Genomic DNA, 27765 nt, shown 5'->3' with positions numbered 1-27765 from the left:
TTATCAATTATTTAAAATAACTCGAATCAACTCATGACCCAAATTTAAATTGAATCAAACCATTTATTTAGTTCGCAAGCCAAACCAAATCAAACTCTTTTTAGCTAAACAAATTTAAACCTCTTAACTCAAATTTCATTTATATTTGAACTAAACAAATTCGAACTAAACTGAATCGAATCGAATCGACTTTCAAACCCAAATCAGCTCGATTCAGGTCTAACACTAATCATTAAACTCAAAGTTTGACTTGCTCCGTATGATTGATTTTGAATACAAAGATGATGTATCATTATGTAATTGAGTGACTTTAAATTAAAAATAAATAAATTTTTAATCATATAATGACATATTATCTTCATACCTAATTATATACATAAAGTATGTACATATAAAATTGCTCTCAGAAGAATTCAAAAAAGCCAACTTAAACTTATCCAAACTTTATTCTCACAACATTCTATCAGACAGCCTATCAGCTAGGATTCTAAATTATTATTTTTTGTGTACAAATAGTTTCGTTCTTATGATTAGAATCTACAGCATAACTGTAAATTTACAACAATAAGTGGGAGATAAAGGCAAAACGAGAAACCAACAGTATCCCTTATTACTATTACCTTGCAGGGAGATGAGTATTATGTACTTCATGAAGCAGGAACCTTGCAGCAAATACGAAAGATATCATCTAAAGGGGCATGATCACCAGTTCCTTCGTCTCTCCATGCATACAGCAAATCTCTTCCTTTGAATACAAACATCCCTCCCTAGTGAAAGTGAACAACAAAGAATGGAGGATCACCATGTGTAAAACAATTTAATGATTACGGAACAGAAATTCAAACAAAGAGAAAATTATACCTGTTGCAATACACCGCTTCTATCATCTGGGGTGGCTTCAATGGTATAGTTTTCTACAGCTTTCTGCAGAGCCCCTAATCTTGAGAATACCTTAGCCTGTCAGAAAAGTATGCATATCATACGCTAGTCCAACAAATCCTCTCAAAAAAATTTAAAAAAACTTTGCAGAAGGAGAAGAAGATTACACTTGCTGGATTGAAGAACGTACGGCCAATACCAAAATATAAGCCCAACAGATTATATGCCTAAGTAACAAAAAAAAACACATCAGAATTTACAAACAGCAGAGAAAATATTCCACAGAAGTGTGTTATTGGCTTATTCCATACCTTGCGGTCAGGATCAGCATAAAGGCAATCCATTGGAAAAGGTAACTGAAAAAGAACAACATGAGAAAGAAAGGAATCAGCTCCTTGCATCTAGAAAAGGATCAGCATAAAGGCAATCCATTGTAAAAATTAACTTAACAACATGAGAAAGAAATCAATCAGTTCCCTGCACCAAGAAAAGGTCCTCATGAGCAATATTTATATAAAATCTCTGCAGTCAAGGCTTTGAATCCCCTAATATTGGTTTCACATTTCCATGTATTTCATGATTTCTATTGCCATAAACATATTGCAAAGGCATGATCGATCCAATAATCAACTTTTGTTTATCGATGTTCTAATTCCATCAATCTTGAAACCTATACATTCTTCCCTCTATTTATTTGTTAGTTTTAACTTTGATACCCAGAAATAATCCAAATTTACTTAGAGCATCACCCAGCACTAACTATAAACTAGATCTAGCAAGCTCTGCAACCTTGGCAATACGAATCTTGTTAAATATCATATCCTAAATAGGTGGTGTCAGAGGTTTGAACCCCTAACCTTTCGGTTGGAAGCAAAAGGTCTTGATGCCTCAATCCAACCCTTACGGTTACCCAATACACATCCCAAGTACATCAAACTACTTTTGTAAGAAAAACAAAGCTAATTAATCTTTTTGGAAAGCATAACTACTATCTGTTAAGAATTATTTGTTCCTGTAGAAAGCCTTACAATGAGCTATCTCCATAAATTTTATTATCTATTGTTAAGGGCAACAGTTCCAACATCTAAGATTGTCATTGGGCACTAAAACTACATTCTAATAAATGAGAGTTGTAACAAAGATTAGATTCAACAGATCTCGTGCAAAATCAGGCTATGTTTATTAAGCCAAAAAATGAAGAAAAAAAATACAATGTATAGCGCAGACATGATATGAAATCTAATTACTGAAATGATCATATCATCACCTTAACTTCTTAATGCCAGCAATCTAGCATGTGGGAATACTTTAACATCACTAAAAACACTTCTAAATTGTGAAAGTATTTTAATTTCAATTAAAAAGTGGACCCTAAATAGATACAAGTGATTTTGAGGATCAATATAGTGTTTTAGTGTTTATAAACAGAAACCCATGCAGGTACTTTTCTGGAATGCGCTTTAGAGAGAGGCAAAAGGCGAACTGATCAGTTGTCTTAAAGACTTCTTAAAGAAAAATGAGCTTTTACTCAAAAATAGATTCTGCAAAAAGACTTTAAAATACATTTCCTTTGCTTATCAAACAATGCAAATTTTGCAAAGCATTTCAATGAAGTTACATGACACTGAAAGAATTCATGCCGAAATGTTGAAATGGTTAATTCCAGCATCTATCAAGTATCAAGCAGATGAGAAAGGATTGATCCCATGAAATTGTCAGGCTTATTCCAGGATTTTCTTCTATTTAATCAAGAAACGATTGAAGAAAATACACTTGAAATGAAAATAAAAAAGACACTCCCACACACACGAATAAAAAAAAAAACAGACACACGTATGAATGTTCTTCATGCACTGTATATGGTAGAAGTGTAAAATACCCGTTCAGCAAGTATTTGAGCTTTATTCGGACTACCAACACCAACTGCAATTAATTTCACGCTTGCAGAGTCAAATGTTGCTTTGGCTTCTTTCAATGCTGAAGCAAGCTCCCAACTTAGAAAAGAACAATCAAAATCAGTTATTAGATACAAAAGATTTAAAATCTCTAACAATTATTATCAACAGCGTTTCAAAAGAATAATTACCAGCAAGGGCATCCAAAATGCCGCAAGAGTGCAACAACAGCCACTCCCTAGAGTAAATAAAACATCTTCATATGGTAATAATGATTAAAGAACAATGTTTAAAAACTTTGCCCCAAAATATAAGATACGACAATTTTAAAATGAACTTCATGCTAAATGAAAATGTTAAGAACAAGAATCTTCTAAGACATGAGGTAAGTATTGAGAAATTTTTTATCACATGGATGCTTGAATTTAATAATGCCAATTTCATAAATATATACAAAGCTAAGGCATGTGAAACGCACTATCTTTAATGTTATATTTCACCCTTCTTGGAACATGTCTTGACACAACATAAAGCGTCTAACCTCTGGAATTCAATTGCTTATCAGTTCTAAAGGGTGTACTCCCAACTATAAAAAAAATATAATGACAGCAAAATCTCATTCTCCTGAATGTGTATAACATAAATTTGAACACCAAAACTACCAACATATATAGCTAATAAAACCTCTCAAAATTAAGTGAGAAGTACTTATAACTCCAGCTCAAGCAAAATCATGTATATTTTGAAATATTAACATAAAATTCAAAACCAAGTATATACACATCAATATTGTAGTTATGATTGAAAGTTGCATGAATGAACCTTTATTTGGATCCTTTGAATTTAGTCCTTCAACAACCCTTAACCCCCGCTAATTAAAACCGGTTTCTTATGTTTAAAAGTTCATAAATTTGTAACACAAAAAAGAAAATCATGCAATCTACCAAGTGTTTTCTCAAGAGTCTTACAGGAACTGGTAAAGATTAAAATAATTATTGGTAAAATGTAACTTTGCCAAAAATCAAGTCATTTTATAATAAAATTATCCCTTACTACGGGCACCATTATTAAAATACCAAACCGCTCAACAAAAAATATAAAAAAGACATATTTTAACAAGTACCAACATTATCTAAATTTATTCATAATTGAAGCATGATTTAAACCTGGGTCTGGTCCCAGAGATCCTTGAACAACACCGGCTCACCGGCAGCAGTGAAAATGCTGACATCACCTAAAACCTGTCCGACGTCTGCAGAGAAATCCTCTGCGGTGGCTCTTACAAGAAAACGCGATTCATTGACGGCAATGTTTCTTGATTTGAATGTGGCGAAAGTGAGAGGACGAGGCTTGAGACACCAATTTGAAAGAGAACGGGAAGCGAATTTGGGAGAGTGAAGTGAATCGAAAGAGAGAGGTATGGCTGATGCTAGAGCTCCTGCAGAGACTGTAGCCATAGCCCTCGACTCGTGTATCAATTTTTCTGAATAAAGAATAAACCAAGTGGCGAGTTTTGTGTGGCGGGAAGAGACGAGACGACTGTATTTAGTTGTTTGTATTTTGGCCCAAATAAACCGGGCCCCAATCAAACTTCTGGATGGGATCCAGTCGAGATATTCTGGCACAACTTGTAGCCAAACAAATACTGATTTAAAAAAGTGAAGATGAATAATACTGAATTTATCATAATAGATTTTATCGACAAAAGCATACACACTTTTAAATAAGGAATGTGAGGTAATTTTAGGATTGACAATATTTTGTAATTAAAAATAAAAATTATCATAATAATAAATATTAATAAATTAAAATAATACTGAGACAACTATCTAAATAGCAAAGAGTGATATTTCATCATTATTCAAATTTGAATGATTTGGATGCTTTGTTCAATGCCATTCTCTATTGTCGGAGAAGATTGACGGATGATCCTAGGGGGAAAATTGGTAGATTTCCTTTATCCTTGGTTGAAGAAGATTAATCGACAACCATTAAAAATAAAACCCTAAAAATTGGTGTGTAATTAAAAAAGTAAATTTTTCAAAGTTTAATTATAAGAAGAAATTATGAATTTTTTACATTATAAGAAGAATTATATAAATTTTTAGAGTAGACTAAAACTTAAGTGAGAAATAGTCCTTCTGCCTATTTAATAAATTTAAATAATTATTGTTCTTAATTAAATGTAATAATATTAAGATATTTTTGTCATGTAAAAATAAGAGTATCTCATGCATTATTTATGACATCACTATTGGTATCAAAATTTTTTATTATTTAATAAAATAATATAAATAATAATAGATAGAATAGTAAGATATTCTTTGCATAACTTAAACCAAACTGCCCCTACAAAGAATTTTGAAAGCGCAACTTAAACTGATCCAAACTTTATTCTCACACCATTCTACAAGCCTATCACCTAAGATTCAAAATTACTATTTTTTTGTAGACACGTCAATTGGATTGAATCGAATAGAGGTCCGGCCCGAAGCATGAAAAAAAGTTCGGGCATGACAAAACCCGGTCCGATACTGTAACGTGTCGGGTCAAGCCCATGGGCTTATCAGGCCGGGCCTTGGGCTTCAATATTAAACTCATTGGTTGCCAAGCCCGACACAAGACTGTTTATATATATATATATATATATATTTGCTTATGCCAAATAGCAGAAGGTGCTTCTGCCAAATTGCAGAAGCAAGCTTCTGCCTGGCAGAAGCCGCTGGCAACGGCTACTGGAATAGCAGAAGGTGCTTCTGCCAAATTGCAGAAGCAAGCTTCTGCCTGGCAGAAGCCGCTGGCAAACTTTTAAAAAAAAAATTTTTAATTAATGTATTTTTTCCTATAAAAACCTATTCAATTTTTCATTTTCACTTTCAATTACAATTACAAATTTCTTAACCTCTCAAACTCCCAATCTCTCAATTTCAACTATTTATTATATTTTTACTCTCATTTTATTTTAATTTTATCATTACAAATGGATCCAATATCAAATGAATTCAATCCATTTGAATATTATCATGCGAGCACTGATGATATTATTGACGATGCACAAGGTGGAATAGGTGGAGCACCAACAGGTGAAAGTGGTACGGGTACAGGTTCGCATTAGTCGACAGACAGAAAAAGAAAACAAACGTCAATGGTATGAGAACACTTTGATAGAATAGAGAAAACAATAGAGGGGAAATTAATTCGTCGAGCAGTATGCAAACATTGTGGTTCTTGTTTAACATGTGCAAGTACAAGTGGGAGTAAGGGTGGACTCGAACCGAGCCAGCTCGAGCTCGAATTTGGCTCGACTCGGCTCGATTGAGCTCGAGCTGGTTCAGATTGACTCAGTAGATTTTTTTTTAAATTTTGTATACAAAACGACGTCATTTTGATCCATATATATACAAAACGATGTCGTTTTGATATAAAAAATGAGTCGAACCGTAAACGAACTGAGCCAAAAAACGAGCCGAGCCCGAGCTGACTGTAATACCCTCAGGTATATGTTAGGGGCAATTATGTCTTTTGACCTTGTTTTGATATTTTTCTCATTTTAAATATATATATGTATGGGTGTGTTTATATATATATATATATATATACCTAAAGAAAAAGAAAAAAGAAAAAAAAGAAAAGCAAAAAGACAAAGAGAAAAAGAGAAAGAGATAAGACTTTTCATCATTTTCGTCCATATTCCAACAGCCACCATTCTTCATACTTTTCTTTGTTTTCTTGAAGAAAATAAGGAAGGAGTTTGGAAGAGAAGAAAGAAAAGGAAGCACTTGGAAACTTTGGTAACCAAAGATCTCCTTCCTTCTCCTTTCATCTATGTTTATATGCATGTTATGTGAATGTGTTAGTGTGTTTTGGTATTGATTTAAAGTGATTTTGGTGATAAAGAAAACAAAACAAGGAGAAGGAAGCCAACTTACAAAGATTTGGCTTGACACAAGGTAAGGGATATCATCCTTGATATGTGATATATTTTAAGCTTTTGGTTCCTTAGATCTAGGTTATAAATGTTGATTTTGATGTTGAGGAATATTGTTTTGCCATTTGGGATGTCTATGTATGTGATTTTGTTTATGGCAGAAAGTTGCATAATATTTACAGTTTTTGTCACTGAGTTCGTCCCATGTTTTGGCTGCCTTATCTGATGAATTATGAGTGCTATTATATCTTGTTGGAAAGCTTTTTGAATCCTCTTTCCAATGATATATAGCTTGTATGAATTAGAGATCATTTGAATTGTTAAAGATTGTATAAACCGAAAGGACTGTTTTACTAAATAAACAGAGGAGGCAGTTTTGTTACTAAGTTTATCTCACGTTTTGACTGCCTTATATATGGAATTATGAGTGCTATTATATCTTGTTGGAAAGCTCTTTGAATCCTCTTTCCAATGATATATAGCTTTTATGAATTAGAGATCATTTGGACTGTTAAATATTGTATAAACCGAAAGGACTGTTTTACTAAATAAACAGAGGAGGCAGTTTTGTCACTGAGTTTATCTCACGTTTTGACTGCCTTATATATGGAATTATGAGTGTTATTATAGCTTGTTAGAAAGCTATTTGTATCCTCTTTTCAACTATATATAGCTTGTATGAATTATGAATCGTTTGAACTGTGAAATTGTATGAAAAAGAAGGTTGCCGTGTCAAATGAACAGGGCTGTGAACAGTATTTCACAGTTTGGAAAGGAAAAAAGAAAGAAAAGAAAGGAAAAGAAAAGAAAAGAAAACAAAGGAAAACAAAGGAAAAAAAAAGAAAGAAGAGAAAAAGAAAAGAAATAAAAGTAAGAAAAGGTTGGGACTCAAGATTCAAGGATCGTTCCAAGAGTAATGTCTGGTGAGTTATGAATAAATTTAGATGGAAGCGAAATTAGTAAGATATAAGACTCGTATGCATGCTATAAACTATGAGGGGGCACTTTACACTACACCGCCCGTAGTAGAGCACGTCCGCAGTGGGACACGTCTGTAGTAGGACATAGACCCCTAGTAGGGTCAGCTCGCAGTAAAGCATGCTCGCAGTAGAGCTCAATTCAGATTCAGAAATAATGTAACGAAAGAAAAAGAGCTTGAGTTTAGAAAAGTGTCAAATCCCTATAGTTAGCTTCCAGAAAGTATTAAATAGACACCAAATGGGACAAAGTATGACCCAAATAGTAAAGAGTGAACTAAATTATCCCCTCAATCTCTTATAGAGGTTAGGATGTGAGGTTGAGTCCCAAAAGTGAGTTAGAACAGGAAAAAGGGATAGTTTACTTAATTTTTCCCCTTACTGAGTGTTCTTATCACTCACTCCCTTTTCTTTCCTGATTGCAGGTACGGGTGATCGAGGTAGCTGCGAGGCAGGGTCAGGTCAGCGTAGGTAGATCCGGTTGGAGCAGATTATCTCTGGTTTATATTACATGCATACAGTGACATGTTTTTATCGACTTTTGATTTTTTGAGATTGTGGTACAGTTGTATATGATTACTCATTGTTTTCAGATGAGTTTTCATATGAGTATATACATCTTTTGTTCGCTTCCAGATTTTCAGTTTTCTTGGAATACTTTCTAAACACTTTTAAGTATTTAAAAAAAAAAGAAAAAAAATAGATGCTACGAATATTAATTCGTAACATTTCTCCTTCGATGGATAGTACTTCTAGGGAGGGATGTTACACTGGCTGTGAGCCAAGCTGACCGTAAGTGGGACCGGACATCTTCGCGACATGTTCCTGATTACTGTAAAAAAATTTCACATGAACTTAGAGGACAAAAACAAATTGCATTCACCAGATCGTGATCTGTTGGTCCAAGTGCCACTTCAGCAGGAGGTCCGAGCGGTTCTGGACATATGGAAGAAATGCCGACTTTTACGTACGATCAAATGAAGGTGCGAGATTACATGGCCAAGTATGTCGTTGCTTCTGATCAACCTTTTAGTTATGCAGAACATGATATTTTAGAATGAATTATGCAAAATAATATTCAACCAGCATTTAGAAGAATTTCTAGGTCAACTCTTAGGTCAGATATATTGAAAAATTATGAATTAATGAAAATAAAAATTATTGGAGAATTAAGTAATTTTAATGGTGTTATTTCAATAACTTCTGATTTATGGACTGCTACAAATCAACATATAGAGTATCTTTGTACAACTGCTCATTATATTAATTTTAAGTGACAATTATACAAAAAAACTATTGTATTTAGAAATTTAGAATATCCACATAGTGCTCTTGCAATTTATCGTGCATTAGCAAATATTTTTTAGGAATATAAAATTAATAATTCTATTTTTTCAATTACTTTTGATAATGCTAAAAATAATAATAAAGTTATTGAATATATATATAATCATTTATCTCCTCCATTTAATAGAAAATTATTTCATGTTAGGTGTGCATGTCATATTATTAATTTAATCGTTCAAGATGACTTGAGTTTGACAAAAAAACATTTAGAAGTAATTAGACATGTCATTGCATATATTTCATCACCCTATTCACAGGTACAAGTATATCATCAATTACGTAGATCAATGAGGTTAAGAAGGAAAAAATTAAAAATAGATATTAGCACTAGGTGGAATTCAACATATCTCATATTGAAAACATGCGAAGGGTATGAAGTTCCTATAAGACGATACTTCAATACCCAACCAATGGATTCGTAAGATCCTATTTTTTTGACAGATCAAGATTGGGAAATAACTATGCTTTAATGAACTTGTTAGAACCATTGAAAACAACCGCAAATCATTGCTCAGGTGTGTATTATCCAACAACTTGTTCTATAATATATAGTATGGTAGAAATATGTAATATTTTTAAAGAACATAGATATCGTTACTCTCATAATGCTTTTCAAAATATATGTATGCAAATGGAACAAAAATTTTAAAAATATTGGAGTCAAATTCCTTTACTTTATTCTGCAGCTACTATTTTAGATCTTAGGGCAAAAACTAATGTATTACAAAATTTATTTGATGTTATTAATGAAAATTTGTCAATTAATAGCAATGTAAATTCTGTTGAATATGTTTAAGAATTTTTATTTGATATGTATAATATTTATGAACAAAAATATAAAAAAACTGGACAAAGTTCTACACCAGAGGTAAATTCTGGTAGTTCAGGTAAAAAAACGTCACACATATGGTTTTTATTGCATAAAGATAAATAAATTGTTAGTCAAAGTACAAATTATAATCAATTATATAAATATTGACCATTATTCTGAAATTGTTCAAAGATATAATGCTGAAAAACTATATGTTTTGGCATGGCATGGTGGAAAGACAAGGCAGAAACCTTTCTTGTGCTTGCAGCGATGACTCGAGATATACTAACACATCCGGTATCAATTGTAGCATCGAAATCTACTTTTAGTGCAGGGGGATACGTACTGGATGATAAACGATCCAATTTACATCCAAATATGATCGAAGCGATAATGTGCATAAAAGATTGGATCAAAGCTGATTTTAAATTACAGAATCGTGTGACAGAAGATGTCTTTGAAGAATTCAAAGATTTGGATGTAAAAAATGAATAGATAAATATTATATAGTAGATAAATTTTTTTATGTTTTGTAATTTATATAATATGTAAATTAATTTATTTGTATTTTATTAACAATTTATAATATTTTTTATTATGTAACCACAGTATTCCTCCGTCGTAAGTGAAAGATTACAAATAAAATATTTGGAATACTATCCTCGATTTTAATAATTGAAAAATAATTTATGTTTAAAAATGTTAATTAAAACTTTTTTTTAAATATTTAATACGGTCTGGTCCGATCCGACCCATTTAATAAAGTTGGCTGGCCTATTTAAAACCGGTTAGTATATGAGTCGGGTTTTGGGCATTTATATTTTAAAGGGTCGGTCCAGCCCGAAGGCTAATTACTGTTCGGCCAAGCCCATTAGCCCAACGCGCCGCGCTGGGGTTGGCTCGACGTGGCCCATTGACGTCTCTGTTCTTTTGTGTACAAATATTTTTGTTCTTATGATCAGGATCTATAGTATAATTGTAAATTTGCAACAAGTCGGAGTTCTAGGAAAAAGTTTTATGGAGATCCCAACAAAATCTCTTATTACTACTACTTTGTGGGGACATTAAAATGCAGTAATAATACCTATATCTCCATGAGTATTATCTGCTTCATGAAGCAGGAACCTTGCAGCAAATACTTAAGACGGAGACGTCAATGGGCTGGGTCGGACCAACTCCAGCTCGTCTATTGGGCTAATGGGCCGGGCCGGTCCGAGGCCCAAACAGTAATTGCGTTCGGGCCACGTCGACCCTTTAAAATATAATGGCCCAAAGCCTTATTAAATATTTTTAAAAAAATTTTAATTAAAATTTTTAAACACAAATAATTTTTCAATTATTAAAATCGAGGATAGTACCCAAAATATTTTATTTATGATCCCTCACTTATGGCGAAAAAATACCGTAGTTTCATAATAAAAAATATTATAAATTGTTAATAAAATACAAATAAATTAATTTACATATTGTATAAATTACAAAACATAAATAAAATTTATCTACTATATAATATTTATCTATTCATCTTCTACATCCAAATCTTTGAATTTTTCAAAGACATCTTCTGTCACACGATTCTGTAATTTAAAATCAGCTTTGATCCAATCTTTCATGCACATTATCGTTTCGATCATATTTGGATGTAAATTGGATCATCTACATCCAGCACGCATCCCCCTGCACTAAAAGCAGATTTCGATGCTACAGTTGACACCGGAGGTGTTAGTAGATCTCGAGTCATGGCTGCAAGCACAGGAAAGGTTCTGTCTTGTCTTTCCACCATGCCAAAACATCTAGTTTTTCAGCATTATATCTTTAAACAATTTCAAGATAATAGTCAATATTTATATAATTGTAAAATTGACTATAATTTATACTTTGACTAACAGTTTGTTTACCTTTACGCAATAAAGACCATATGCGTGACTTTTTTTTTCCTGAACTACCAGAACTTATCTATGGTGCAGAACTTCATTCAGTTTTTTCATATTTTTGTTCATAAATACTATACATATCAAATAAAAATTTTTGAATATATTCAACAGAATTTACATTGCTATTAATTGACAAATTTTCATTAATAATATTAAATAAATTTTGTAATCCATTAGTTTTTGCCCCAGGATCTAAAATAGTAACTGCAGAATAAAGTAAAAGAATTTCACTCTAATATTTTTTAAATTTTTGTTCCATTTGCATACATATATTTTGAAAAACATTATGAGAGCGACGATACATATGTTCTTTAAAAATATCACTTATTTCTATCATACTATATATTATAGAACAAGTTGTTGGGTAATACACCTCTGAGCAATGATCTATGGGTGTTTTCAATGGCTCTAACAAGTTCATTAAACCCATAGCTATTTCTCAATCTTGGTCTGTCAAAAAAATAAGATCTTACGAATCCATTGGTTGGGTATTGAAGTATCGTGTTATAGGAACTTCATACCCTTCGCATGTTTTCAACATGAGATATGTTGAATTCCATCTAATGCTAATATCTATTTTTAATTTTTTCCTTCTTAACCTCATTGATATACATAATTGATGATATGTTTGTACCCGTGATGGAGATGATGAAATATATGCAATGACATGTCTAATTACTTCTAAATGTTTTTTTGCCTAACTCAAGTCATCTTGAGCAATTAAATTAATAATATGACATGCACACCTAATATGAAATAATTTTTCATTAAATGGAGGAGATAAATAATTATACATATATTCAATAACTTTATTATTATTTTTAGCATTATCAAAAGTAATTGAAAAAATAAAATTATTAATTTTATATTCCTAAAAAATATTTGCTAATGCATGATAAATTGCAAGACCACTATGTGGATATTCTAAATTTCTAAATGTAATAACTTTTTTGTATAATTGTCAATCAGAATTAATATAATGATCAGTTGCACAAAGATACCCTATATGTTGATTTGTAGCAGTCCATAAATCGAAAGTTATTGAAATAACATCATTAAAATTATATAATTCTCCAATAATTTTTATTTTCATTAATTCATAATTTCTCAATATATCTAACCTAAGAGTTAACCTAGGAATTCTTCTAAACGCTGGTTAAATACTATTTTGCATCATCCATTCTAAAATTTCATCTTCTGCATAACTAAAAGGTTGATCAGAAGCAACGACATACCTGGCCATGTAATCTCGCACCTTCATTTGATCGTACGTAAAATCGACATTTTTCCCATATGTCTAGAACCGCTCGAACCTTCTGCTGAAGTGGCACCTGGACTAACAGATTGCGATCTGGTGAATACAATTTGTTTTTGTCTTCTAAGTTCATGTGAAATTTTTTTACAGTAATCAATAACATGTCTGCGAAGATGTCCCGTCCCACTTGTATTTGCACATGTTAAACAAGAACCGCAATGTTTGCATACTGCTCGACGAATTAATTTCCCCTCTATTGTTTCCTCTATTCTATCAAAGTGTTCTCATATCATTGACGTTTATTTTCTTTTTCTGTCTATCAAATAATGCGAACCTATACCCGTACCACTTTCACCTGTTGGTGCTCCACCTATTCTACCTTGTGCATCATCAATAATATCATCAGCGCCAGTATTATAATATTCAAATGGATTGAATTCATTTGACATTGGATCTATTTGTAATATTTTGTAATGATAAAATTAAAATAAAATGAGCTTAAAAATATAATAAATAGTTGAGATTGAGAGTTTGAGAGGTTGAGAGTTTGTAATTGCAATTGAAAGTGAAAATGATAAATTGAATAGGTTTTTATAGGAAAAAATAAATTAATTAAAAAAAATTTTTAAAAAAGTTTGGCAACGGCTTCTACCAGACAGAAGCTTGCTTCTGCAATTTGGCAGAAGCACCTTCTCCCATTTGGCAGAAGCAAATTCTGTTGCCTTGCGGTAGGATGCGAGGAAAAAATTTAAAAAAAATTATATATATATATATATATATATATGAATAGTATTGTGTCGGATCGGACCAGCGCATGGGTTTAATATTAAAACCCAAGCCCGACCTAATAAACTCATGGGCTTGCCCGGCACGCTACAGTACCGATCAGGTTTTATCGTGTCTGAGCTTTTTTCATGTTTCGCGTCAGACTGGGCCTCCATTCGATCCGACCCAATTGACGTGTCTAACTTAAGATATCGTCTAAAGGGGCATGATCACCTGCTCCTTCATCTCTCCAAGCATACAACAAATCTTTTCCTCTAAATACAAACATCCCTCCCTAGTAAAAGTGAACAACAATAAATGGAGTATTACCATGCATAAGACAATTTAATGATTCAGGAAGAGAATTATACCTGTTGAAATATTCCTCTTATATCATCTAGGGTTCCTTTAATGGTATAGTTTTCTACAGCTTTCTGCAGAGCCCCAAATCTTGTCAACACCTTGGCCTGTCAGAAAAGCATGGATATCAACAGTCCAACAATTCCTCTAAAAATAACAAAAAACACTTTGCAGAAAGAGAAGAAGATTACACTTACCGGATTGAAGAATGTGCGGCTAATACCATAAGATAAGCCCAACAGATTATATACCTATGTAATTGACAAAAAAATAAATAAATAAGGATTTACAAACAGCAGAGAAAGTATTCCACAGAAATGTGTTATTGCATACCTTGTCGTCAGGGTCAGCATAAAGGCAATCCATTGGAAAAGGTAACCGGAAAAGAACAACATGAGCAAGAAATCAATCAGCTCCTTGCATCTAGAGGCATAAAGGCAATCCATTATAAAAAATAACTTAACAAGAACAACATGAGAAAAAAATAAATCAGTTCCCTGCATCTAGAAAAAGCCCTCATGAACAATGTTTAATAAAATTTCAATGAAGTCAAGGCTTTGACTGCCCTAAAATTGGTTTCACATTTCCATGGATTTCTTGATTTCTGTTGCCATAAACATATTGCAAAGGCATGATCAATCCAATAATCATTTTTTGTTGAGTAGCACTATATGCACAAACAATAAACACAACTTTGTGCACAAAAAATGACATCTCACCTAGTAATTAGGGGATTTTGAATTAGAGATAAAATAACACTCAATCACATGGTGACATGTTATTGTTTGTGCACATAGTTTTATTGTTTTTTGTTTATCAATGTTATAATTTGATATGAACCTTAGAAGAACTACACTTTAAAAGCTAACTATTGAGATAGAAAAGCTTAAAATCATATAAACTTCACACTAGTTGTCCATACTTTTCAATATAGGATCCAAGTCTCATACCTTGCACTTGGGATCCTAACATACCACCACGTTCCGCAGCCCCGGCACCCACGCGGGCTAGCTGTGCGCCAGCTTTCTGTTAGCCCTGGGCGAACACTGCAATGTCGGCATCACCACCCGCACCGCATGATTGCAACTGGGAGACATGATGATGACTTTGATACCAAATGATACGAACCTTAGGAAACCCACACCTCAAAAGCTAACTATTGAGATGGGAGAGTCCAAGGTCATATAAACCCCACATTGGTTACCCATACTTTCTAATGTGGGATCTAAGTCCCATACGTTGCACTTAGGATCCTAACATAATTCCATCCATCTTGAAACCTATACATTCTTCACTTTATATATTTGTTAGTTTTTACTTTGATACCCAAAAATCATCCAAACTTAAAGCATCAGCAACCAGTAACTCTAAACTAGATCTGGTGAGCTCTGCAACATTGGTAATACAAATCATGTAAAATATCATATCCTAAATAGGTGATGTCAAAGGTTTGAACCCGTAACCTTTCGGTTGGAAGCAAAAGGTATCGCCCCCTCAATCCAGCTCTTACAGTTACCCATTACATGTCCCAATTACATCAAATTGTTTTTATAAGAAAAACAAAGCTAATTAATCTTTTGAAAAGCATAAATACTATCTGTTAAGAATTATCTGTTCCTGCAGAAAGGCTTACAATGAGCTATCTCTATACATCAACATTCTAATAGATGAGAGTTGAGACAAAGATTAGATTCAAAAGATCTCATCCAAAATCAGGCTAAGTTTGTTAAGCCATAAAAATGAAAAAAGAAAAAAAGCAATGTATATTGTAGACATGATATGAAATCTTATTATTGAAATGAGCATATAACACCTTAACTTCTGAATGTCAGCAATCTAGTGTGCGGGAATACTCTAATCACTAAAAACACTTCCAAATTTTGAAAATTTTTTTTGCGTCTATATGAAAGTGGATCCTAAATAGATAAATGTGACTTTGAGGTCAATAAAGTGTTTTGGTGTTTTTTACAGAACCCTTGTAGGTACTTTTCTGTAATGTGTTTTCAAGAGAGGGAAAAGGTTAATTGAACAGTGGTCTTAAAAGATTTTATAAAGAAAAAAGTACTTTTGCTCAAAAATAGCTTTTACAAAAAGACTTTGAAATACATTTCCTTTTATCACCAAACAATGCAAATTTTGCAATGCATTTCAATGAAGTTACACGACTCTGTTAGAATTCATACTTAATAGTTGAATTGGTTAATTCCAGTATCATCTATCAAATATCAAGCAGATAATCTACAGGCCAAAATGGATTGGTCCCATGACGTTGTCAAGCTCATTTCAGGTTATTCTTCTATTTAATCAAGAAATGATTGAAGTAGATACATTTGAAATAAAAAGAAAAAAGATATACACACACACAAAAACAGACACACATATGTATGTTCTTCATGCAATGTACATGGTAGAAGTGTAAAATACTCGTTCAGCAAGTATTTGAGCTTTATTCGGACTACCTACACCAACTGCAATTAATTTCACGCCTGCAAGGTCAAATGTTGCTTTGGCTTCTTTCAATGCCAAAGCAAGCTCCCAACTTAGAAAAGAACAATCAAAATCAGTAATTAGATACAACAGATTTAATTTTTCTAATGATTATTATCAACAGATTTACCAGAAAGGGCACCCAAAATGCCTCAAGAGTGCAACAACAGCCACTCCCTGGAGTAAATAAAACATCTTCATATGTAATAATGATTAAAGATAATGTTTAATAACTTTTCCCCAAAATATAAACTACATCTAGTTTAAAATGAACTTTATGCTAAACGAAAATGTTAAGAACAAGAAACTTCTAAGACATGAAGTGAGTATTGAGGAATTTTTTATCACATGGATGCTTGAATTTAGTAATGCCAAATTCATAAATACATACAGAGATAAGTCGTGTTAGAATCCTCAGTGCAAAATATGGGACTTGCATCCCACATTGGAAAGTATAGGCTTCTGATGTGGGATTTACATGGTTTTGGACTTTCCAATCTTAATAACTAGCTTTTAAAATGTTGCTTTTTCAATATTCATATCATTTGGTATTAGAGTCATCATCACGTCTCCCAGTTAAAATCGTGCAACAAAAGTGGTGACGCCGGTATGGCAGTGTTAGCCCAAGGCTAACAACAAGCTAGCACATTACCCAGTTGCGTGAGCACTAGAGCTGTAGAGCGTAGTGGTATATTAGGATTTCAAATATAAGGTAAGAGACTTAAATCCCATATAGGAAAATATGAGCTTTTTAGTACAAGATTTATATTGTCTTGATAGCTAGCTTTTGAAATATGGTTCTCTCAAAGTTCATATCAGCATGTGAAACACACCATCTTTAGTGTTAGATTTCACCATTCTAGGAACATGTCTTGACACAAAATAAACTCATATAGCGTCTAAACTCTGGAATTCAATTGTCTATCAGTTCTAAAGAGTATAGTCCCAAATATAAAACACTATAACAACAGAAAAACCTCACCCTCTAGCATGTGTATAACAGAAATTTTAACACAAAAACTATCAACATATATAACTAATAAAACCTGTCAAAATTCAAGTGAGATGTAATTGTAACTCCCGCTCAAACAAAATCATTTATATTTTAAAATATTAACATAAATTTCAAAACCAAGTATATACATATCAATATTGTAGTGACATGAATGAACCTTTATTTGGACTCTTTGAATTTAGCCTTTCAACAACCCAATAGGACCGGCTAATTAAAACCGGTTTCATATGTTTAAAAGTTCATAAATTTGAAACAAAGGAAAGAAAATCATGCATTCTACTCAGTGTTTTCTCAAATGCCTTACCGGCACTAGTTAAGATTAGAATGTTAAGTGATCAAATATAATTTTACCAAAAATCAAGTCATTGCATAAAGTAAATCTCCCTTGCTATGGGCACCATTATTAAAATACCAACCCGGTCAAATAAAAATATTAAAAAAGGCATATTATAAAAAATACCAACATTATCTAAATTTATTCATAATTGAAACATGATTTAAACCTGGGTCTGGTCCCAGAGGTCCTTGAACAACACTGGCTCACCGGCAGGAGTGAAAATGCTGACATCACCTAAAACCTCTCCGACGTCAGCGGATAAATCTTCTGCGGTGGCTTTTACAAGAAAACGCGATTCATTGAAGGCAATGTTTCTCGATTTGAAGGAGAAATTTGTGGCGAAAGTGGGAGGAAGAGGCTTGAGACACCAATTTGAAAGAGAACGGGAAGCAAATTTGGGAGAGTGAAGTGAATCCAAAGAGAGAGGTATGGCTGATAGTAGAGCTCCCGCAGAAACTGTAGCCATAGCTCTCGATAATATCGATCTTTCTGAAAAACCAATAAAAGAAGTGGCGACTTTTGCGGGGTGGGAGGACACGAGGCGTCTGTTTAGTATTAGGTGTTATGGCCCAAATAAACTGGGCCCCAATTAAACTTCTGGATAGGATCCAGTCGAGATATTCTGGCCCAACTTGTATCAAAATAAAGTTATTATTATTATTTTTTTATAACTAGGATCTATCCATGTTTGTTTGATGAGTAAGCCTAAAATATGAGTTAACTCATTTTTTTTATTCAAAAAAGTTAAGATGAAAATTACTAAATTTAACATTATAAATTTTTAATTAAAAAATAATTATTTTTTATATCTTCATTTCAATCTTTACTCTTTAATTTTGATCTGAATAATAATTCTAAATTTTTTTATAATTGTCGAAATTTTTTATTTTAATTCAATTAATTATTTTTTGAATGATTAGGTTTCAATTTTGAAATAAAGGGATAGGGGTAATTTGGGTATTTTCTAGCATTCAAAAGAGATTCTATTTTCAGTCGACCTCCCATACCTTCTTTTTTGTCAACACTTCCTCCCACCTCCCACATGAAGACAAATGGAAGATGTTGATCATGAAAATGGCATATTTGTCTCTTCCTTCTACTAGATCAACACATGATAGAAGATGGATTGTGTTTAATTCATACGAAGAAATGTAGATTTGTGTGATGGATTGATCGACAAATGCAATGGAAGGTAGAGATAGATCTATGCATTCGAATCATTGTAGTTGTGTTGATATGGAGGGAGAGATATCCCTGAGAGGAAGAGAGAGTGCAAGAGAGAGATAAAGCCAGAGAAAACGAGTGACAGAGTAGGAGATGGTTCCAATGGTTGAAAAATATGAGAAATAAAAATAAACCCTAAAGAAAAAAAATGTAATTTCTCACTTTAAGTAAGAGAAAATAATAAATTTTTAAAATTATAATATAAAAATAAAATAAAATAAAATTTTATTTTTTAATATTATTAATCATATAACAATTATACTTTTAAAACTAATAAATTTTATTAATTTTAATAACTGACAGATATATATTTAAATTTTTAAAATTTAAAAATACATCAAAGGCTATAAGTCTTTCGGCCTTCGAAAAAACAATGATGTAGGCAGACAAGCCCATAATTTGGCATCTTGTTGTGCCCATTTCTTTAGATTGTTTTTATGTTCCCCCATGAATAATAAATAAAATGGTAATTTATTTAATAAAAGAGGATACAAGGTACAAACAAAGAAGGGAATTGAAGATAGGAATAGTAAAATATTAATTCAACATGTTTGTTCATTTATTTGTAGCACGTGATGTGTTGCAATGCAATGCATGCATTCCGTCAACTTGCCTTTTCATTAAAGTCAAATCTCACGGCCAAGTTCTGACCAATTTGATTTCAATGCCCATGCGGTTGAGGCTCGACAATAAATATAAAGATAATTTTAAAAAGCAGGGTAGGCCGTAGAGGGCTGCCCCGGCAGAGAGTTGTTGGGCTACGGGGCTACTCTCAAAATTGCAACGTCACCAACAAGACAAAAAAGTGCAACTTTTTTAGATTTCAGCGCAAATCACACTAAATTAAAATATATATATATATATATAATTTAGTTTAAATTATGGTTTAAATGTATTAAAGTTATTTATTTTTAAATATATATAATTTAGTAAAATTAATAAAATTATATTTTTTATAATATAATATAAATAAATAATATAAATAATAATAAAATAAATTATATACTTAATTATTGATTAAAAAATTATATCTAATATATATATATATTATAAAAAATAGGTTTACAATTTATTTCAATTTGAAAATTACTAGATAGTAATAAATTAAAAATTATTTTTAAAAAATTAATCAATTAAAACTAAACTATTTAATAAATTAAATCAAACTAAACCGTAATTTTTAAACTGTCTGATTTGATTTATAATTCAAAATGAATCATGCACATCTCTATATAGGGATGACAACATAGAGAGGTGAGGAGAGGATTAATGTCTTTGTCTCCGTCCCAGTCTCAATAATGGATATCAATATGCATTCTTGTTACAGGAATAATAAAGATTTTTTGTCCCCTTATTACAAAAAAAAAAAATTCTCTCTCTATTTCTATAGGAAAAAAATCCGTATTTGTATCTATGAAAAAAAATCTCTTTTTTATTTTTTCTAAACATTATAAAAATATATTAAATAATAAAATTAAAATTAATTTATTATTTTAAATATTATATATTAATTATATTAATATATAATAAAAATATTTAAAAATATAAATAATCTAAAATTATAAAAATATTATTATAAAGAGATAAAAATATGAATAAAAAAATAAAGATAAAAAACATATATATTTTTATTTTTAATATTTATCTGATTACTAAGATTTTTTTTTTTATCGATCGTGTTTCAAAATCCCATCCCAATCTCCGTAAGTATAATATATGTTTGCTGACATGTCCGGAATGAAATCACAGATAAGATTTGATTAGATTACTGAAGCATCAGAATAATGATAGAGAAACGGGTTGAAGAAAAGTCACATCTATTGAGACTAACGACTCAGGCACTAGTGGGAAGGTGGGAACAGAATAAAATTACAGTAAGAAATAAAAATAATAAAAAATTAGATATTTTTGTTTTAAAATATTTATTAATAAAAATATAATTATAATAAAATTAAAATTATTTTAATAATTTTTTAATAATTAAAATAGAGTTAATAATATTAATTATAAAAAAATAATTAATTTTTAAAATTAAAAAATATAATATAATTTTATTTATTTTAATATTATTAATAAAATAATAATTTTATTTTAAAACTTCACAAATTATTTTTAGGTATGTGAAAATAGAGTAAACTTTATGTAGGTATTTGAGTTTTTAAAATCCTATAAATATGTATTTGTTTTTACACTAAACCTAGAGTGAGAATACATCTTTTGGTTTATTAAAATAAAATAATTAAATTAACCGATCTAATAATTATAAAGATAGTTATTAAATCTAAAAAATTACCAGAGTAATTTTTAATTTCCTCAACTAAAAACCCCCTTAGAATAATTAACACTTTCCCACCCAATGTTTGGTCCAAAAATATTTTCTACCCCTAGTTTGCATGAATAAATTTTGCCACTCAAATTCAAACTCTATTTAAAAAACTAATAGCGTAAAAATAAAATAGTTATTTTACTATTTATTAATTTTAAAAATAAAAAACAACTTTTTGTTAGTCCCAAACATTTTAAATATGATAATTTAACCTAAAAAATATTGTTACGTTTTATTCAATTCTTTGATGTGATATTGTACTACATCAAGTAGCCCATTTCAAATTCATATAGAAAGAGGGAAATTATAAAAGAAGTGAATATAAAATATGAAAATAAAAAAAATGCAAGAATTAAAATCCCAATTAGATATTAAATACTAACTAATCACTAAATCCAAAACCAGCATTAAAGTATTTAAACATAATATTATATCTAAGCCAAAACTTTTTTATATAACAACAAATTTTATTCAAATCGAATTATCATTTTGGATTGAACCAATTACATTGACATGGACGGACTTGATGTACAATGAGGGTCCGCCCACACTTACCCACAAAATTAAAAAAAAAAAAAGCTTATAATAAGCTAACCCTAATTTTTTTTTTAAATTATCGTGTAGTCCAAGTATTCTCCAAAATATTTACTCCATGTAATATTTAATTCACTTCGTCCCTCCATATTGTCTCTAAAAACCTATTTTTAAAGTGAAAAAAGTCGTACTCTCATTGTTTTATTATTTTATTTTACAAATATTATTTTCATCATCGGGCCATTTTTTTGTTTCTTCAAAGTATCCAAGTTACATTCAAAATAAAAATTGTGTTATTGTATTATTTTTTCTCTCTTCACGTGAAGAGATTGTGTTATTGTATTTTTCTTTTTGAATTTTTTGAAATGGTATTATTTTTTTCACTCAAAATTTAAAAATTTTTACTAATTAATTGACAAAAGAGTTGAACGACCCCCTCAACAAAATTCTTGGGTTTGTTACTGTATATCGATCAAAATTGAACCTATATCCTTTTATACATAAAAGCTCTTTCATTGTTACTCAAACAATTATTCAGAGGCCAATAAACCAAAACTTGAAATACTCGCAAACTCACTGAAGATCTGAGGAGGTTTTTTTTTTTGTAACGAAGAACTTCATTCAAATTAGATTATTATTTTTAAGATCAAATTAATCATATTAAATAAAATAAATTTTGATTTAATAAATAATTTTATACCCACTAAATTATATAAATTGAAATTTTAATTTTAATATATTATTTAAAAAATTCAAACTTATGTAAAAAGTGTTATTTTTTTACCACAAAACCAATATCAAGCGCCAGGAGATCTTGGTGAGTGAAGCTTGACACCTACGCACATATATATAAGCGGCATGTCTGTGTTTGGTACTACTCTTTGTCCTTGCATCAGTTTCTTTCTCTTTCTCTCTCTCTCTCCAATTATTTCTTTTTCCATCGATCAGTCTTTTTACTTAATGATCTGTTTAAACACTACAAAACAGGCTGACCTTTAACATGAGCTTCTCTCTTCTTCGTTGTGTTCAGCTCGACACTGTTTAGAGTTACAAAGAAAAACCCACTTCTTTCTCATTTCACTTGATTAATTAAACTCATTTGCTATTTTCCTTATTTTGCCGTATGGAGTTTGTTTAGAATATTGGCGGTGTTGGTGTGCGTCTTCGACATGGATTTTGGGATTCTGGGTTTGGAGGGTCTTGTTGTGGCTCCTGAAAATGGAGCTCCATCTTCAGTTTCTGTGCCATCTGAGACCATTGCAAAGGTTGTTTTTGGTTCTAGGTTCTCTAAGCAAGAAAGATCCGGCTCTGTTGAATACGACCGGCAAGCTTTAAAAACACCAAAAACTGGCGACTTCTCTTCAGCTTCCAAGCCAATGCCATTGCAACAAGGCATTCCTTTGTTAAGATCTAATTCTATTTTTTCTGCTTCTGGTGATACTTCTCGTCAACCGGAACAAATGCCGAGCTTTTCTTCAAACAAATCAGAAATTCCTTTTTTCAATACAAGTACTGATGCATTTCTTGAAAGAAGCCCGCAACCCACCGTCTTACCTTACTACCACCACCTCACACCTCCTGCTTATCCAAGACCTGCAGGTTAATTAATGATATATTTTTGTGTCTCGTTTGTACTGTTTTGCTGGTTTTGGGGAATGTGTGTTCAAGGGGGTGAATATGGGAAATTTTTGGAGTAGAAGATGAAGTTTTTAGTTGTGTTATGAGGTTTTGGTCTCAGTCCAGTTGAAGGTCTTTTCATGGACATTTTTGTAAATTTCTTTTTTAGTTTTTGAGTCTTGTCAAGAGAAAGTCCAGTTTTTTTTTTTTTTTCCTTCTTTCATCACTAATCCGGTAATTCTTTCTCTAGTTCTTGTAAAATGTTTAAAATATGGACTTGTTAGGGAAATCAATAGTACCAGCAAATGTGAGTGATTTGGTTGTCTTTGCCTTTCTCTTGTTGTGCCTTTTTGCTTTATAGATTCCCTTTATCCTGTTAAAGTTGAAAATTTCCATTACATACCATAAATGTTAAGAGATTAAGTTAATCTGGGTATCATTTTACAGGTTATGGTTCTGGAGGTTTGAATGTAGGCATGCATGGGGCTTTTTCTGTGGTTAAAGGACCATTTACTCCTTCTCAGTGGATTGAGCTAGAACACCAGGCCTTGATCTACAAGTATGTCAGTGCAAATGTGTCTGTACCACCCAATTTGCTCATCCCCATCAGAAAGTCCTTTCAAACGTTTGACATGCATTACTCATCTTCTGGATCCTTTTCTCCCAGTTCATGTAAGCTTATTGTCTTTGAAATGCTCTATACTTTGTGTTGTTAGTATTATTCTAGAGTTATTTTAATTTTAGAAAATTATGTTTGGTGAGAGCAGTGGTGTTTTAGTTTCTGCTCTTCTGTTAAGTTTTTAGAACTCATTCTGCTGCAATTGATAGGAAATTTGGAATGTGCACTTGTGACATTTTGGTTTTTGCAGAAATCATAAAGTTTTCTGTTATTGTTTGTTTGAAAGTTTTTTTTTTTTAGGTATAAAAAAGGGATGTAATTTTAGCTATAAAGCAACACTGTGCTTCATAAAATTCATCATCTTCTTCTTTTATTGCTTTTGGTTGGTCGGTTTCTTTTCTGCTTTTATTTATTTATACATCTGCAAATTTCTACAGATGGATGGGGGTCTTTCCATCTGGGCTATGCTAGCAACACTGATCCTGAGCCGGGGAGGTGTAGGCGAACGGATGGAAAGAAATGGCGGTGCTCGAGGGATGCTGTTGCAGATCAGAAGTATTGTGAAAGACACATTAATAGGGGCCGCCATCGTTCAAGAAAGCCCGTGGAAGGCCAGACCGGCCATGCAGCCTCTGGGACCACTAATTTGAAGCTGGTGCCAATGACTTCCTCTGTGTCAACATCGGCGATAACCAGTGATGGTGCATCCAACAGTCTAGGCATCACCCAGCACCAATTGAAAAACTTACAGCCTGGTGCTACCAAACCTTCTGCGGATGCCCTTGTCAGCAGGTGAAGAATAAGCTTTTTGAATTTGAGCTTTTATCTTTTTTTCATCATATGCTTTGATTTTAAAGATGACACTGCACTTAATGGTTTTCATGCTTATACTCTCTTTTACTTTTCCTTTAGTATAAAGAAGATCCAATTATTTCTTTCTAGTTTGGTGACAGAAACTAGTCCTAATGGTCAAGACTTTGGATTCTATGATATATTTGTAATTGTTCTGTTCCAGAGTAACTTTGATAGTTGGATAAGGCAATTATGAAAAACAACATAATTCTAAAATTCTGGAGTTTAACATTTTTTCTTTTTTGTGTTGCTTTTTAAATTTCTTTTACCCTTATTCCCTTCTCGGATATTTGCACTATTTATTTCTAAGCAATGTGAACTTGTGTGGCAGAGTGCAAGATTTGCGGACTATCTCCATGATGTCTTCCACCATCAACCTAAAATCTAATGAATCTACTTTCCCTGATATAAAACAAGATATTCCATTTGAAGAATCCTCTCAATCTGTGTTTGGATTTGTTTGCTCTGACTCCCTACTTAATCCTTCTCAAAGGAGCTCATATTCGAATTCCAAAAACTGTGGTGGGTCTTTCCTAGATTTTAATGACCATGAAACCCAAGATCAAAATCCTCTTCGGAAATTCATGGATGACTGGCCTAAGGATGAGTCTAATTGTTCTGTCCTTACTTGGCCTGAAGACCTTAAGTCAGACTGGACTCAACTGTCAATGTCAATTCCTATAGCTCCAGAATTCTCATCATCATCCTCACCGAACAGCGAGAAACTAGCTCTATCACCACTTCGGTTATCTCATGAATTTGAACCTACCCAAGCGGGTTTGGGGTTAAACAAAGATCTCAATGAGCCAACCCAAAAGCTAACAAACTGGATATCTAAGTCTTGGGGAACTTCAATGGGTGGTCCTTTAGGAGAGGCATTAACCAATACCTCAAACAATGTGGGTAACTGCAAGAGTTCATCTCTTAACCTGGTAACTAAAGGGTGGGATAGCACCCAGCAGTTGGGATCTTCTCCAACGGGTGTCTTGCAAAAGTCAACTTTCTGTTCACTTTCAAACAGTAGTTCAGGGAGCAGTTCAATAGCTGATAACAAGACAACACATGATGGAGTGATCATCTGTGAAGGCTCAACCCTTCTTAGTTCCTCCCCCATTCCATCTCTGTAATCAGAAAAAGAATCAGGCAAGAAAGACACAAGTAGCTGGATCAGAGTGGACAGCTTTGCAGCAACTATGTTGTATGTTATTAGTTTCTGTGATAGGTTCTTCAGCTTGCAGTTTTCAAAAGTACATCACATTGTTATGCATTAGTCATTTAAACTCATGAACCTTGGGGTCCCTATAGTTTATGAATCGAGGTAGTTTATGATTAAGTTCCATCCTTTTTGGCTAGTGGCCAAACATTTGGTTGTTGGAGGGGCAGCTTCCCTTAACATGATAGAGCTGTAAAATCTGTTGATTTGTGCAGGCTAGCCCCAAAATACTGGGGTTACAGCTCCATGATGACGTAAGCTTTCAAAATGCATACTGATTATTGTGGCTTGGCTGTATGACCTGGACCATAATGTTGATATATTTCTCTCCAAACTTTATCTCCAGTTAATGGATTGCATCCTATGTATCAACATTATTGAATTTTCATTGGACTGCTGGATAGGTTGCAGAGAGATTCCTTTACTCCAGGCAGGAGGCACTTTTGTGGCTTGCCTACCCGGCAGACTACTCAACTGCCCCCCTCAGTCTGTTGATTACCCTTTAGGCTCAAGAATGGCCCAGCCACTGACACTACTTCCACCATTACCAACTTAGCTTGACTTTTAGTCATATTTCTCAAGACTGGGACCTATTGTCAACTGCCAATTGGACCCATAATATATAAATGAACTATTTATCTCATGATGGTTCGTGAATATCTGTCCTCTTAACTTGTTTCTCTTAGCAGACCTGCATAAAGATGACAGATTGGCACGCCGATCACTGAATTATTAACGTGCTTTCTCAGAGATAAAGATGAAATATAAGAATAAATTTTACAACCGGGCATTATTTGATTGCATAGATCAGAATAGAGCAAAATCAGATGATAGAATGGCTGAAACATGTTTTTCAATTCAGACTTGTACAAACATAATTTTTAGCGTCTCAAAATGGGCTGCAAGATTTTGTGGGATGAATTGTTGATATCTCAATCAGAGAGAAGCAGTGGGTGAAGATTCTTTTTCACTTTTCCTACAAAGACTCACTGGTCCCAACTGCCAGTTTAGATTGCGTCCCTTTCTATGTAAACCTGGAGGGAAGGAGCCGGTTGAGAATTGGCAATGATGATTGCAATAGTTGAGGCCACATGGCATCTGAGTGTGTCATTGCCTAAGTGGGAAAGTCTCCAATGTACGGAAAGATTAGGAATCTAATATTTGATCTTAACAAATTACCAACTTGTTTGCTATTACTAAATTAGTGAACTATAAAGAAATACGACTTTAAAATTACAACCACAAAGAGAGACGATCAGTTGGTAATGAGTTAGATTGTCCTGTTAGGATTGAATCAATCAACTCAAACAGATAAAATCTTAAACAATTGTATTGAGTAAATAAAAAATTTGATTTTAATTTATTACAGAGTTTCGAACTTATACTCTAA

At 32.4% G+C, this 27765-nt stretch overlaps 2 protein-coding genes across 2 annotated transcripts; one reads left to right on the top strand and one right to left on the bottom strand.

Annotated features, from left to right (window-relative positions):
• Positions 1-412: 412 nt before the first annotated feature.
• LOC123199471 lies at positions 413-18521 on the bottom strand. Its single transcript, XM_044614494.1, has 11 exons — positions 18157-18521; positions 16769-16815; positions 16576-16690; positions 14349-14402; positions 14163-14258; positions 2966-3012; positions 2759-2873; positions 1191-1235; positions 1047-1106; positions 862-957; positions 413-767 (listed from the first exon to the last, which is right to left on the bottom strand). The coding sequence occupies exons 1-11, from the start codon at positions 18454-18456 to the stop codon at positions 648-650; spliced, it is 1095 nt and encodes a 364-aa protein (XP_044470429.1). The 5' UTR covers positions 18457-18521; the 3' UTR covers positions 413-647.
• A 4454-nt stretch (positions 18522-22975) lies between these two features.
• On the top strand, positions 22976-26697 carry LOC123198810 (growth-regulating factor 1). The gene is made up of 4 exons (XM_044613595.1): positions 22976-23673; positions 24139-24363; positions 24748-25102; positions 25494-26697. The coding sequence occupies exons 1-4, from the start codon at positions 23244-23246 to the stop codon at positions 26287-26289; spliced, it is 1806 nt and encodes a 601-aa protein (XP_044469530.1). The 5' UTR covers positions 22976-23243; the 3' UTR covers positions 26290-26697.
• The last annotated feature ends 1068 nt before the right edge of the window (positions 26698-27765 follow it).

The sequence above is a fragment of the Mangifera indica genome, chromosome 16 (genome assembly GCF_011075055.1).
Source record: "Mangifera indica cultivar Alphonso chromosome 16, CATAS_Mindica_2.1, whole genome shotgun sequence".
Lineage (NCBI taxonomy): Eukaryota > Viridiplantae > Streptophyta > Magnoliopsida > Sapindales > Anacardiaceae > Mangifera > Mangifera indica.
The sequence above is the reverse complement of the archived record's forward strand: the minus strand, read 5'-3'. Positions and strand labels throughout refer to the sequence as shown.